Below are 14,820 nucleotides of genomic sequence, written 5' to 3' on the forward strand. Positions count from 1 at the left end.
GCATGTTTAAAAAAAGAGCAATAAAAAAAAAAAAGGGAAAAGCTATAAACACCTACTGTGACAGAGTTGCACAAAAGGAGGATCTGCTGTGAGGGTAAACTGAAGCGACCTAAACTTTTCCTTCTGTCCTGTAAATAGAGCCACACCCTGCTATGATTCAGTCCTCTGCTCATCACACAGTGCACGGAAAAACTGAATTTCTGGCAAAATGTGGAATACAGTGGAGACACTTACACACTGTTTTCCTGTATGTGGTTTTGCTCTGAAAGTGTGTTTATTTTCCTCCACTGACAAGCCTAGTAACAGTTACCATTTTCACATAATATAAAATACAAGAAACAGCATTCGCTCCAGTAACACTGTGGGAATTGTCAATTTATTAAACATATGTGTAAAAAGCAAACATTTATATATACTGTTTATATATAAAGTTATGTACAATAAAGTTACATAGATAAAAATATAAACCTCTAAATCAAAATGGGCTCATCAGATTTTTAGTTAGCAAAATGAAAACATGGATTACCTTCAAACCATTTTAGACTGCTCACAGTCACAAAACCCTTATATGCAGTCTTGAGGCTGATCATCCTCTAAATGCCACAGGAATGCCAAGGTAGGTTTATACATACACAGATAAGGCTTTCAACAACACATACCAGCATTACTTCAATACTAAACATATAACAAGCTGTCATGCTGTATTAGTCCAGCTTGGTTTGGAAAATCATGTCTTGTTCAACCAGAGAGTGACCTGGAAGAAGTTAAAACTAAACAAAAGGCCTATTTTAATCCTGCTGTGCAACATCACAGGAGAAAAGCACAGATCAGTGAGTGCAGTATTTGCAAACTGTATCATTCTTCTCCAAACTTAATATGTGAGCTTTGTACATGAAACTTTACCGTCTCCATGTGTAACAACACTTCGGCATAGTAAGAATTAAAACAAAATCTAGTCTTTGGATTGTAAAGTTAAACCTTCTTGGGAAATTTGCTTTAACCAGCAGTCAGTTAAGCTTGTTACATACGGCACAAGAACCAAATTCTATGTTCTTGTGGAGAATCGAACAAGCTTAAAGGTTTCTCATTAAAGGAGCAGCATATAGGATTTATTCACATCTAGTGGTGAAACTGCAGATTGCAACCACCTGAACACTTTATCTCACTTTCATGTATGACTGATAAATGTTATCCAAATTCCTAAAAATAATAATAATAATAATAATAATAAAAATCTGGGTTACTGCAAAAACATGGTGGTACATGATGGACTTAATGCAGTAGCAAACTTAGTCAATCTGTAGACATTTTGATCTTTTTAACACCCAAGGGATTTAATTTCTAATCAGTTCTTTATGACTTTTAAATTGCATTCCTGCTAATAGATCTCCCAAAAAACGATGCGTTGGTACTTTTAAACCGGCAACATTGGGATGCAGAATTCACAAAATCCACACTGTAAGAAGGTGGACATTTTTTTTTTCCCCAAAATGGACAAAAGATGCAAATCTCAGTTCTGAAGGAGATTTGCATAGATTAAACAAGTCAAATACAATACATTAATCATTGAGAGAAACAGACAAATGGTCTCCCTCATGTCTAGTATTTGTGCTAAGCTAACCAGCTTCTGGCTGTAGCTTTAGCAGTGAACAAATACAAACAAGTATAGTTCGAGTTTTCTCCACAAACTCTTCTCAACCTTTAACCTTCTTGATGTAGCATCACATTCAAAGTCAAATAAAAACTACTAGTGGTCAAAAGTCATATAATATCTGATAAAGTGTAGAAGGTTTTACTCTTTAGGTGCAGTATTGAAGAAAAGTGCAAGTAGAACTTAAAAAAGCATGAATGAATCTAGCACAAAAATATTGTTTGAACAAGATTAATTTGTGCCAGTTTTCATCCAGATTACTGCTTGTGTTAAAACATAAATCATGCTTGCTTTTGTAAATACTGGGTGATGTCTACTGTGCATTTAAAAAGTAGAACCTGTATGACACTGTGTTAAATGTTAAGTTTGTGAAGGCTTCATTAAATCTTTAAGACATACAAAGTAACACCTTAGAACAGAGTCTGCCCAGTAAGAGCAACTCAAAGAAACCTGTTTTGCATATCAAAGCAGATAAGGCACAGCTCTGGAATCAGGACTGTAACGGTCCATTTCCACAGGCACAGTCTCACAACACAATACCCTCCACGTTACAGTTCAGCACCTCGTTGTGTTGGACCTGACCGATCTGCCGGTGGAACTGTCCCTGTTTCTGGGTCCTCCAGCAGTGGATGTTTTGTCCCAGTTTGATACTTTTAATGCTCGGTAAGTGGGACAGAATATTAGCTGGCAAGGATGTCACACCTGAGCCAGACAAGTTCAGCTCCTGCAGGGAATCTAGACCACTGAATACTGTAGGGCTCAGACTCTTAAGTTTGGGATTGTTGGACAGATCCAGAACTTGCAGGTTCTGCAGGCCCTTGAAGCTGAATGGCTCAATGTCCTTAAGCTCATGGAGGCCACTGATAGATAAGTAAGCCAGATCTTGCAGCCGAGCAAAGGCTCCCTCCTTGATTTTAGCAATGGGGTTATCATCCAGATTGAGGTACCTCAGTTGAAGCCCTTCCAGGCTTGGCACGCTCACAAGCTGATTCGTTGAAAGATTTACACTCTGAATGTGCAACGCTTTCCCATGCAAAGTGGTGGAGACTGACACAATCTTGTTGTGAGACAGATCCACAGTGACTGGTTCACCATTCACTTTGGCAGCAAACACGTCCATGTCAAACTCCTGGAAGCTGTTGTGGCTGAGGTCAACTTCAGCCAGAGGGAGACCAGAGAAACAGCTTGGCGAGAGGCTCTCCAGGTTGTTGTGGCTCAGATCCAGGCTCTCTAGGTAACGCAGCTTGGACAGGGCATTGGGGCTGAGCTGAAATTGAGACAGCAGGAAAGAGATTATTAATAATAAAAAAAAAGAAAGGCAGTCTAAAGGTGATGAGCTGCTGTATGTAAATATTTTATTTTCAAAGCCCTGGTCTGTCACATCTCAAGTTTCCATACTTGCAGGCTGGCAAGGTCACTGCTGTGGCAGCCATTCAGTAGCCTCTTCACTGAAAGCCTTGACTGTTAATATGTGTGAAAATACATGTTTGAATATGAGTTTAGGATCATTGTAATGCACAAGTCTGGTGTAATGACAAGTCATAGTCCAAATTTAATGATAACTGCAAAGGATTTTTTAACACTGCTTTTTCCAAAAGGCCTTTTCAACCGAAAAGTTGACCTCATTCTCTGATAATTCCTCCCCAACTCGACACTCATGCCTCGTTATGATGCACATCTCTACTACATCTTTAAGTATAAAATTAGCTTTGGTGACAACTAACATCAGAAACTTAGAAAGAGGAACTGTCCAGAAAGCAGTTCTCACTCATTAGCACATGCAGGATGGACGAAGGACTTGCTGCAGCCACCTTCCTTTTTGCAAGACTTCTTTTTGCTGACCATTTGAAGGACAAATCCTCAATTCAGAGTTTCATTGGCTATTTGATGCATGAGTCCTAAATATCCTCATTTGCAGCTGGCTCAGCTTATACACAACAAAATACCAAACACTGCTTTGCAATGTCAACTCCTGTGTGTTATTGTTGCCTTTGGACACAACATGGAAGCTTCTATAATTTCAAATTAAGTGTTACTTAAATCTAAGGACACTGGTTATATTATGAAATCACTTTATCAATATTTTCCATGCAAACTGCACTTGTAAGGGAGGATATGTGAAAGATAACTATTTTTTGTGCCAAAGATTTTACAGAGGATTGTTTGGGAAACCTCCATGTTAGCCTACATGTTGCTATTTTTGTTGTGTTTGTTGTTAACGTGGATTGCACCCACTGTGAATCTTAGCTTTCCAACAGTAAGTCTCATGTGCACCCACTTATGTCACGCACTTCGTCCATTTAAGGAGTTAAAATATATCAAGCCGCTGCCTTAATTAAAAGTGACAGAGATTGGCTAATTTTATCTAAATGTTGCTTTTAAATACATAACACTGAAGAGCAAAAATCTGGCTTGGGAGTCACTTGTTCCACTGACCTTTGTAATATGGTTGCTGCTGAGGTCCAAGCTACTGAGGGTGGTGTAGCCTGGGCCGGATAATATGGCATCACTGAGAGGGCCCATGGCGTTAGAAGACAGGTCCAGGTGGGCTGTGTCCAGCGGGATGGGAATGGGCATGGAGGCAGAGGGAACCAGGCCTCGGCAGTCGACCCTGGTCAGACTGAAGCTGTCGAATAGTCCAAAGCTCTCCACCTCACAGTGACAGCTGGGGTGGCAGTTCCTAACAGCACTGGACTGGACAGCCACCAGTATAGATAGGCCAAGCCACAGGAGGAGCTCCATTTTACTCTGGAGGGAGAGAAAACCACATCTGAAACCCCTTTAACAACGCCACTCTTTTTAAGGCTAGAAACACAATCAGCCCTGATTAGATCAGAACACCTTGTCCACACAATCTCACAGTTCATCCGGAAATTTAAGGAGCTGCTCATGTTCAAATGCCATTCTTCAAGATTTTGTTAAGCTTTCTAAAAAGACTTTAAGCCTTTATTTGTTCAAATTGAGTAGCCTCAAATGTCCTCCCTCTCGGTTTCCTAATGGGTTTGACCGAATTTCTTTGATCAATGAGAACTGAGTATGCATGGTTGTAAAAGTGAAAATCTGAGTGTAAATCTCTGCTCCATCAGAAAAACATGTTTCCACACTGAATGCACCAGCACTCTGTGCTTCAATGCATTAACACTACAAACTCAAAAATAATGCATCACCACCATGAAGGGAAATTTTCTACATAAGACTAAATCAAAGAAGCAAAGCATGTGTAAAAAATTAAAGTGACCTATAGCGAACAAACTACACACCAAAGAAAATCCCAACAAACCTTTTCCAGCTGTTGCTGTGTCCCTCTTTCTGTATCTGAGAACTGAACAGAGCTCACCTCTGCAGTTCATCTTAAGCAACATGTACACACACGCACACACACACACACACACGCACACACATTCAAAGAAGCATGACAATTGGACAGAGGTTAAGAGTTGTGTAACAAGTAAAAATGTACAGTCACAGTCAAGTCAACCAGGCATGACACAGGGAAGCATGCGCCAAAACACTCAATCCACAGTCACACAGCATTTACAGTTGCGTGAGAAATTAAATTACAGCTTTCGCTTAAGTCAGGCGTGTAGGGCTAGATAGCACACTGCAATCATCGCTCGGGCTGCCACTTGGCACAAACTTAAAGATGACTTTAGCAGAAAGCCTTTATTCCTGAATAGGATTCTACCTTGAAGAGTTTAAAGATTAAACCAAGGCATTCCAGATTAAACAGGAACTGTTTTATGTATGTGTGTGTGGGGGGGGGGGGGTTCTTACAAATGATAGCAAAAGATTAACAACAAACTTCTGACTTTTTTTTAAAGTATGCAGTTAAAAGTGTCTCAGGTTGCAGCTTTTATGGGGAGTATGTAACGGGGTTATGTTTGTTTATCTTAACTTATGTAAGAGGGTGAGGTCACATAACTGCATTGTACGAGTGGGTCAGCATGTGCAGGCTGATTACCAAGGCTCCAAAGTCTACTTAATCCAAGCTGTTCACCTCTGTGCAGCATTGTTTGTCTTCACCCCTGAACTTCTTTTTGCTACAGGCTGCTCTGTAAAACGAATCATGTAAAAGTTACTTAAATTTAAGGACTTTTCTCAGCCTATTTTATGCTCGTGGTGAGTTCAAAGTCTGAAACTGGTGTGTGTTTGTGTTCTGTAAAATGAAAGCCTGAGTCCTTACAGTGGCAGGTTTTAACCAGACAGAAATGAGTGAGCTTTAAGACTGTTAATTAAGCTGAGTACACAAATATTTCACTAGCTAAACACAATTTAACAGGATTTTTTTTTCCTGGCCTAGTTCTTCAAAAGCTACATAGTCCACTTATGGAATGAACCACAACAAGGGAAGAAAAGTTGATGAACAACCTAATAAATCAAGTTTAAATATGCGTACAGTAACAACCAAACTATCATATTAAAGAAGGCATTTTTAAAAAGCCTTTATTAAATTGTTGGTTGTAAAAACACAGGAAGGTCCTTCTCAGCCTGCACTATAATTCACTTTAAACTGCAGAGAGTGACGTGCAGACTATGCATGGGAATCTACCACTGAAGCTGAAGGGGTCACATGTTTTCTTACATTTATCATGCAAGTCTCGGGGTGTGTCCCAAACCGCGCACTTCTATACTTCGAACACTACATTTAAGTGCTTAGTGCGCTGACACAGAAATTTCAGTAAAAACTCAGTGCACTGAAAGTACCCGGATGCTGCCCTAAACTCGGCCAAAAATCTAGTGCGAAACGATGGACACTACACGCACTAAACGGACGCCATCTTGCTGACGTAGCGGAAGGGGAGGGACTTTCAACCAGTTTTCAGAGCCGGCAGCCACCGACTCAGCGGTACCGAAGCATGCGGAGAGTATTTTCAACTGTTGTAAGTATGAAGATATTTGATCAAAATTCTAATATAAACTGCAGCATGTTTCTTATCTCTTCTATCCCTAATGACAGTTATGGATCTGATCATTTGTTGGAGGCTGCAGTAGAGTTAGCAACGTAAATGTTAGCAGTTTTATAGCCGATTTCGCGGATCTAGATGGGCTATAAGTGTTAAAAAAGATTAATGCTATAGGTTCCGTATGTTTATTCATTATTGTTGAACCTCCAGATTAAGCACTGCGGGGTCTCTGGCGTAAACGAAATGGTCCTTAATCTGAAAACTGATTAGGAAACACCGCTGGTTTAGAGAACCGGCCCGTTTCGTTGGTACCGCTGCCGAAGCCGTAGCTGATTGTACATCACTTTAGATAAGCGTCTGCAAAGTAACCATAAAGTACATATATATAATAATGTTTGCTTTTATATAACCTTCCATTTTGTGTTCACCGTAGGTCACTGTGGCATCAAACTACCGAGCCAGCAGTGGCACTGAGGCATTTATCCCCTGCGGGCTAGGACGCTGCTGTGGAGAAGAGGAGGCAGCAAGAGAGAAATGATTTAATTAAAATTTTAAATAAAATGTTTTCTGCATCTCCGTTTTAGCGTCATTACTGCATTTCATATTTTGAATGATGATTTCTAGTATAATCGGTTTCCTGTTGCCAGACGTGAACGGTATCAGTGTAAACAGCAATGAAAACAGATGTATAATGTAAAGTACTTTAATTCAGTTAAGATATCTTTGCTTATTTAAAAGCTGTTTTAGCATAAAAGTATGACATGCAAACACGTATGTTGATGTGATTTTGGATTTTGGAAGAAAAAAAAGGTATATTAACGGAGCGGCGCCGCTAAGCTGGTACGTCACTACCGGTAAGTGCAAAACGTTAGTGCTCAATTTGGATCAGGACTTACCCACGATAGTGTGCACTACAGAAGGTAGTGCTTAGTGCGCACTACGCACTACCTTCCAGTGCACTCATGTAAGTGCGCGGTTTGAGACACACTCTCGGTCCTGCAGCCACATTTGTGCCTCCGTCTGTTGCTTCAGCAGAGATTGTGAACTTTCTGCACCAGGTGTTCCTCTCAAATTCTCACCAATAAATCTCAGCTAAGGGCGAACTCCTGCCGGCGCTGCCTTCAAATCAGATGCATTCTAACAACTGCAATCAGCCAACGGCAAGCCCCCAACCTCCTGAGTGGGCAATTGGCAAGGGCCTGTGAACTCTCACCCTGACACCTTCTCACTTTCAGAGGTCCCTTTGCACCTTTTATTTCTCTTAGAAAGCAGCCCTGAGAAATCCGGGCCATTTTTATCAGCAGTTGCTTCATTTATATCTTAACCGATCATCTTGCAATTACACACAAAGGTGAGCAGTTATCACTGCAATAGTCCAATCACATTAGTGTATTATCAGTTTTTATTGTGTCAAGAGTCATAACAATGTCACCTTCGTTTCCCACAAGCAAGAACTCTTATCTGTGATCAAATGAAAGATCACCTTGCAGCTGACAGTGAAAGACAGGGAACATAATCCTCATCCAGAGCAGAGGACAGAATAAAAATTCATAAACTGACACCTATCCACACTGGCTCTGCCATGCACCACTTTTATTCATTTCATTTTGTTCAGAATCAATCTGCCGCTTTCTTGTATTCCTCATGTTAGTGAGACCACTCTGCCCCAATTTAATCTTCAAGTCGAAAGCTGAAAACTGTGTAATTAGAAGATGGATGCCATGCTAATCTTTTTAAGCCAAATGAATGCATGACACTGAGCAAAAGGCAGAGACTTTAAATTTAGTTGATGGTCCTTCAGTGTTTTAAAACAATTAAGTGGTGATGAAAAGCTGTAGGGTGAATGGTGAAAACATACAAGCATGGAGACTAATCCCTCTTATCAAAGTGCATGTTTGCATTGCTGGGGGAGGTGACTCTGTACGGGTAGCATGTCCCAAAATTCAGTTTTAAATACTTTTAAATAAAACAGTCAACAGTGCAATAGTTCACTTTGGATTGAAGCGACACACACTTATACTACTTTAACTGTCTTTTAGCGAAGAAAATATATAAAAAGTTTAAATTATGGCCGTAGGCGTATACCATCATAGACTAAAACTTGTACTTTACTTGTAAATTTGCAAGTTATGCAGCTTCTATAAAGTACTGTGCAAAATTCTTTAGCCTGCCTCTCATTTCTTCTGTGGCCAAGTAAACAGGAAATAAGAGGAGTGATTTACTGAAACAAGTTTGATTATGAATCCAAACACAGTATAAAAGGCCAGAACAGACTTTGCTGAATTCCAACAAACTTGAAAGACAATATTTGCTATGAGCAGCTTCATTCTTCATCAGTCTTTAGGTTTATTATTATTTCTTTAGGAACAGTTCACCAGGCTTCTTAAAGCTCTTTTGTGTTATTATGATCCCACTCTGTTTCAAAAATGTTGAGATCCAGGCTCTGGGCAGGATTTATCACTGTATAGGATCTGTTGACGGTGATTTCCACTCCAGTTCTTTTGTAATTTGGCACAACTCAGCCTTTTCTCCATGTCCCTTCCTTAAGAATGTTTTCTTGACAGCCAACCTTTCATGGAGGCCATTCCTGAGGAGGCTTCAATAAACAGTAGATGGATCAACTGAAGGTCCAGATCTTTGCCAGATGTGTTACTATTTCTTAAGGATCTCACATTCAAATACAGTTAATCTGCTGTAGATCGGGGCTGACAATTCTTTTTTTTGTTTGTTTGTTTGTCATTCCTTTGTTCAGTTGCCCTTCTTTACATGGTCACACAGCACATCATGCTGCAATATCCAAAGAGTAAAAAGTAGTCACTTCCCTAAGAAAAACTTTTGAAAACTTTCACAAACTCCAAAGAAGCATTTCTCAAGTTCACTTTAAATGATTATACTATAGTCTGGTTCCCTAGAACAGTGGTTCCCAACCTGGGTTTCGGGACGCCCCAAAGAGAGCAGGGGGTCCCTTAGGTTTTCAGCATTAGAGCCATTGTAATTAATGTCCACAAATTGTCCCCGTTTTAATAAATAAAAGTAAGGCTGTATGTTGTTCATTTAACTTTGGCTTTATCAAAGGACATGACTCAACCAGAATACATTATTTATGGTGATAATCTCACTTTTGAAAGCCTAAAACCAGCATGGTTTCAGCACAGGATGAAGCAGGGGGGTCCATGGCATTTTAGTGTATGCATGAAAGGGGTCCCCGAGGAAAAAGGTTGGAAATCACTGCTCTAGGTCCTAAACCAGCTGCACAGTCTACAACTAGTTTACAACTGAAGTTATTTTTTGCAAACTCTAGTTTCTCATTCAAATATATAATCGTTTAATTAAAATCTGCCAATAAAGTTGAATCTTTTTGAACCACAACATGAAGATTTTGTTCATGCAACATCGATGGTAATCCATGCAAAGTCATGTTACTGGTATATAATTCACAGAAGGTTGTATTTTCGTTATTTTTACTAAATTCTTCTTCCACGATGTTCTGCCATACATCCAGCTGTTGTCCTAACCACAAACTAACAATTTACTCTAGATTTAAACATCAGTTATAAAGTTTCTTTAACAGCCTGATCAGGTGTGTCTAATTTGTTGCAGCTCTCTCTGTATTACCACAAAGTCAACCACCATGCCTTTGCCCGGGGAAGTTAACAGGAGAGGCGGGTGTGCGCACAGCACGGGCACCTCGGAAGATCAAATTTCTTTGCAGCCGTACGTGGCAAACCGCTGGGAGCTACGGGCTCTGTTGCCGAAATATCTCTTAACAATTACATAAAATGCATTTCTCTATGTACTGTTAATGTATCTTTGTTGTCGTCCCCGCCTCTCTTTAGCTGTCAGTACACAGCTCCGCAAGCGTCCTAAGTTCTGCGCGTTTTACAGGCAACTGCAAAGTTAGCCTTTTTTTCTCTCTCTTTCTCTTTCTGAATAATTTGCGGTAACGGCACTCAACAGTTTGGTCAGTTCAGTTGGGACAATCAGGTCTGGTTTTGAAGCAAACTGAAACCTAATCTGACCAGATGTCCCCCTGAGTTTCTGCCTCTGAAACCACGCCGCAGATAGACGGAGGTTTAACAAACTGCTTTTTGGGGAACATTAACAGCTTTAGGGAAATTGTTACACTCTGTACTACTTTGCTTTTTAATCTGTGTTCGGAAATAACTTACCTTGATGACTTCAATCCAAACAGTCCGGTCTCCGGCTGAATTGTTCACTTTACCGCTCCCATTTTCTGGACTCCCGCAGCGCTCCAGCGTCCCGGATCCGGCTGCTGGTCCTCACGAGCTCCGTGGATCCCTGCGAGTGTCTGCTCTGCCACAACAAACTACCAGGGGCTGGCAAGCTGCGACACACTCCTCTGTTTCCATCCCACGAAGCCGTGCCGGCTCGGTATTTCCACCAAAAAACAAGTCAGCGTGCAAGATGAGAGCACTTCCGGTTGCTAGTTTTCAAAGTAAAAGGTCCACCATATACAGAGCTGCTGAGACTAATAATGGTGCAATCCAGTTAATTAAAATCGTTATATTTTTTTCATTAGTTATTTTTTTTACAGGCTAACTATGTTCAAGCCTAAACACAAAAAAGAATAATTAGCTAAGAAAATCAGTGGATTGTACTCATTTAACAGGAGGGAAAACCTCCATCAGAACCAGACTCGGGAAAGGTGGCTTGTATCTGCTGACAAAGAACAAGAGAAACACAAGTTAATGGCAATAATAATGTCATATTATTATATGTGTAGAGAGAAGAGGGGAGCCCAGTGCATCTAAAGGGATGGCTAGGGGTTATCAAAGCCAGCCCTTAACTGTAAGGTTTAAAAGTAAATTTTAAGTCTAATAATCAAGGTAAAGAGGATGTCAGCTTCCTGAGCCCAACCTGGGAGCTTGGTTTATATGAGATAGTTGAAGGCTCTGTCTCCCATTTTACTTTTAGAAACTCTAGAAACCACAAGTGAACTTGCACATTTCTGCCATTTTAACTGCCTTTCACTGGTTTCCAGTTCAATCCAGAATAGAATTTAACATTCTTTACTCACATATAAAGCTCATATAAAGTAACCAATCTCCATTGTATCTTATACATCTAATAGTTCCATATTTTCCCAACAGAGTATGTTATTATCAGACTGGGGGTGTATTTGTGGTTCCTAGTGCCTGTCAAAGTAGAACAGGAGGCAAAATCTGTAGTTATCAGGCCCCACTCTGTGGACCCAGCTCCTAGTTTGGGTTCAGCAGACACCCTTTCTACCTTTAAGATTAGTGTTAAAATGTTCTTTCTTAATAAAGCTTAAAGTTATGGCTGGCTTGCGTGACCCTTAGCCATCCCTTTAGTTGTCGTTCCATAGGCTCAGGCTGTTTGAGGACATCCCTTGATGCACTGAACACTTCTTTCCCCTTCTCACGCTTTACTTTTTTTCTCCATCACATCATAGATATGATATTATTGCCATTAACTAGTGTTTTTTTTTCTTTCTCAGCAGGAATCCCGGGCCTAGAACTATAGAGCTTGTTGACCCTTCTGTCCAGTTCTCTCCACCAAAAACTGGTCGAAGCAGATTGCCACCCTTCCTGAGTCTGGTTGTGATGGTTAAATAGGAGTTTTTCCTCTCCACTGTCACCTGCCGCCCCGTGCATGCTCAGGATGGAAGACTGGATGGAAGAGATTAAGTGCAACTTTGTGTTCTTTGTTAGGCATTTTTTACAATAATTGGACTGCAATTAAGTGTATTGAATTGGACTGTGTCTGTAAAGATGACATACAAATAAAGCTAAATTGAATAAAGCTGAATTAACTTTGGCAGTATTACACAAGTGAAAGAGTTAGTTTCCTTGAAACCCATTTCATTTGTTAATCAAAGATCAGATCCTGGTCACTGCGATGTAGAACGTGAATGAAAGAATGAATGACTGTTGTACTGGAACCCATTGTAATACCATCCTGAGTAATTTCATAGCTCGACTAGATTCCCCTGTTGTACCATGTAGTGGACCATGCTGGGTATTCAGCCATGTTAAGACTGTCTGAACCCACCCCCACACTCACTCATCAATCCCTACTGACTACTTTTAAGAGTTGTACAATGTTTTATTATTACGATGAGTTCTATATAGTGGACTCATCAAATTATTGAGAGAATGCTTTTGGACTCTGCTCAGCTGTTGTAAACGGCTTTATTGCAGCCATAAAACTTATACACCAGGTCAACGACATTTTTACGATGCATCTAAGAGTATTTTAACTGTTCTCTTTAAATATAACAAAACATTGTGCAGTTTGTATTGCGCTTCTTTGTTCTGTTCACATGAATCATGTTAAATTTAACTCAGTATTGTAATAAAAATAATATCTTTGTTGTCTTTGGTTTTGAGGAGTTTCTCGGCATTGCCAAGAGACGGGAGCAGTCGGATGTCAGCAGGTGATGAAGTTCCAGTGTTGGAGCTGTAACACTGAAAGCTCTATAACCCAAAGTCCTCAGTGGTGGAGAGCAGGCCAGAGTGTGAGGACTGAGGTTTGTGTGTGATGGTGCGGGGCAGGGGGAGCTCAGTGAAGAACTGAAGGGTTAGTGCATGAACCAAACAGCATGTAGTGCAATGAAAACTTGAACACGTGAATTCAAAAGTTTAGAAACAATCAAATTAAGGTAACTTGTAAAAGTTATAGTGCATTTTTATGCATTCTGATATCATATGAAAAAATTTTATGAGTCTAGAGATGCTTTCTGGGGTGAAAAAAGACTGATTTCATGGTGGATTCAATATGTGACCTAAAGGAATCCAGGATGATGCCCAGGCTGTGGACCTCCGAGAACAAATGGTTGTAGCAGTTGTCAAGCTCCAGGACAAGATCTCCAACCTGCCAGAGCCCTGAACTCTGATTTGTTGCTTTGATTTCACAGAAGCCATTGTAAAGTGTTTCTACACACCTAATTCAATCTATCCCCTTATCAGATAAAATTTGTTCTTCATCCATACATTTCCTATACCGCTTAGTCCAAATCAGGGTTGCAGGGAAGTTGGAGCCTATCCCAGCAATTAGCAGGCGAGAGGCAGGCTACACCCTGGACACGTCGCCAGTCCAACACAGAGAGACAAATAACCAATCACACTCCATCGTAGGGAGAACTAAGTGGCCTTTTAATTTAACATGCATGTCTTTGGACAGTTGGGGGAAGCTGGAGTACCTGGAGAGAATCTGGAGAAAACTTGTTCTTGACCTATTAATTTGGGCCAGGTCTGTTGATACATCCAGCAATATGCAGGGCACTAAAACAGAGGAGAAATAGAGCTTTTGTTAATGTTTCTTTATCAATGTTAGAATGTGTTGTTTATACCTTGAAGAATGGTACGCAGCCCTTGTTGGCTACATTACCCCCTTTTATTTTTAAAGAACTTTAGGTAAACTTCTGCCTTCCCTCTTCTTTTTCAGGCGGGTTTGATCTACTTGCTTAGCTCATTGTAGCTGCATCGGACGTGCAAAGGGAAACTGAGGGAAAAGTGTTGCACAACAAGGCGGCGATTTACTTCATTTAGCCTCAAGTTCAGTTTTTGATTAAAATGATAAGAAATAATGTGCACGGAAACCCAGACTTTTCCTGTCGTTGCTTACATAGCACATAAAATGACCTTCTGTTGCTCTGCAGTTTGTACAGATTCTGCAGACTTATGGGCAGTTTTAGCAGAATATACGATTGTTCAAAGGATTATATTTTTATTTAGTCATGTATTTATGCTAAATTAGTTAGCATAAAAATTACATCAGGGTAGCACTTGTATATCCTGATAATGCATCTGAAAAGACATTGAGTTGTTTTTTGTTAAACACGTGATCAAGTCGGAGAAGCAGAAACACACAGGTCAAGTGTACTGCATTATAATGAACATCTGCTGCTGCTTACACAAAGCTGATGGGGGCCCCCAATTCTTCATCTGCACACTCAGCCATTGTTTTCCTCAGAGGAACGTGACAGCATCACATACCCATACGGTGTAACACAGACACACACTCAGGGATATACTGTAGACCCAACAGCAAACTGAGGCCAACTCTGTAAAATGGACAAATAAAAGTACATTTGAGGTGTGAAGCAGTCTGTTTTGACACGAGTGTTACAGATACCCATATGGCAAGAGCGTACCCACACACACGCACACAAATCGCTTGCATGTTGTCGTGAGATTTAAGCAGAAGTGTTATAGTTTGCAGAAGGTTGCAAAAGGAGAACTTGTGAAGATGCACATTATATTGTGGTTTCATTTTATAACA

At 40.3% G+C, this 14,820-nt stretch overlaps 1 protein-coding gene across 2 annotated transcripts; it reads right to left on the minus strand.

The window, feature by feature from the left end:
• Window positions 1-357: 357 nt before the first annotated feature.
• Window positions 358-10,952, minus strand: tsku (tsukushi small leucine rich proteoglycan homolog (Xenopus laevis)). Of its 2 annotated transcripts, none has more exons than XM_041994684.1 (3): window positions 10,725-10,952; window positions 4,088-4,399; window positions 358-2,918 (listed from the first exon to the last, which is right to left on the minus strand). In XM_041994684.1, the coding sequence occupies exons 2-3, from the start codon at window positions 4,391-4,393 to the stop codon at window positions 2,178-2,180; spliced, it is 1,047 nt and encodes a 348-aa protein (XP_041850618.1). In that variant the 5' UTR covers window positions 4,394-4,399; window positions 10,725-10,952; the 3' UTR covers window positions 358-2,177. The 2 variants fall into 2 exon arrangements, with proteins under 2 accessions (XP_041850618.1, XP_041850620.1); XM_041994686.1 differs by lacking the exon at window positions 10,725-10,952 and adding an exon at window positions 4,932-5,018.
• Between the last annotated feature and the right edge of the window lie 3,868 nt (window positions 10,953-14,820).

The sequence above is a fragment of the Melanotaenia boesemani genome, chromosome 9, assembly GCF_017639745.1.
Source record: "Melanotaenia boesemani isolate fMelBoe1 chromosome 9, fMelBoe1.pri, whole genome shotgun sequence".
In the NCBI taxonomy this organism is placed as follows: Eukaryota; Metazoa; Chordata; class Actinopteri; order Atheriniformes; family Melanotaeniidae; genus Melanotaenia; species Melanotaenia boesemani.

Coding starts and splice junctions, on each gene's coding strand:
- tsku (XM_041994684.1), bottom strand. CDS start 4,393: ATGGAGCTCCTCCTGTGGCTTGGCCTATCTATACTGGTGGCTGTCCAG. Junction 2,919..4,087: donor GCAGCAACCATATTACAAAG/GTCAGTGGAACA, acceptor TCTCAATTTCAG/CTCAGCCCCAATGCCCTGTC.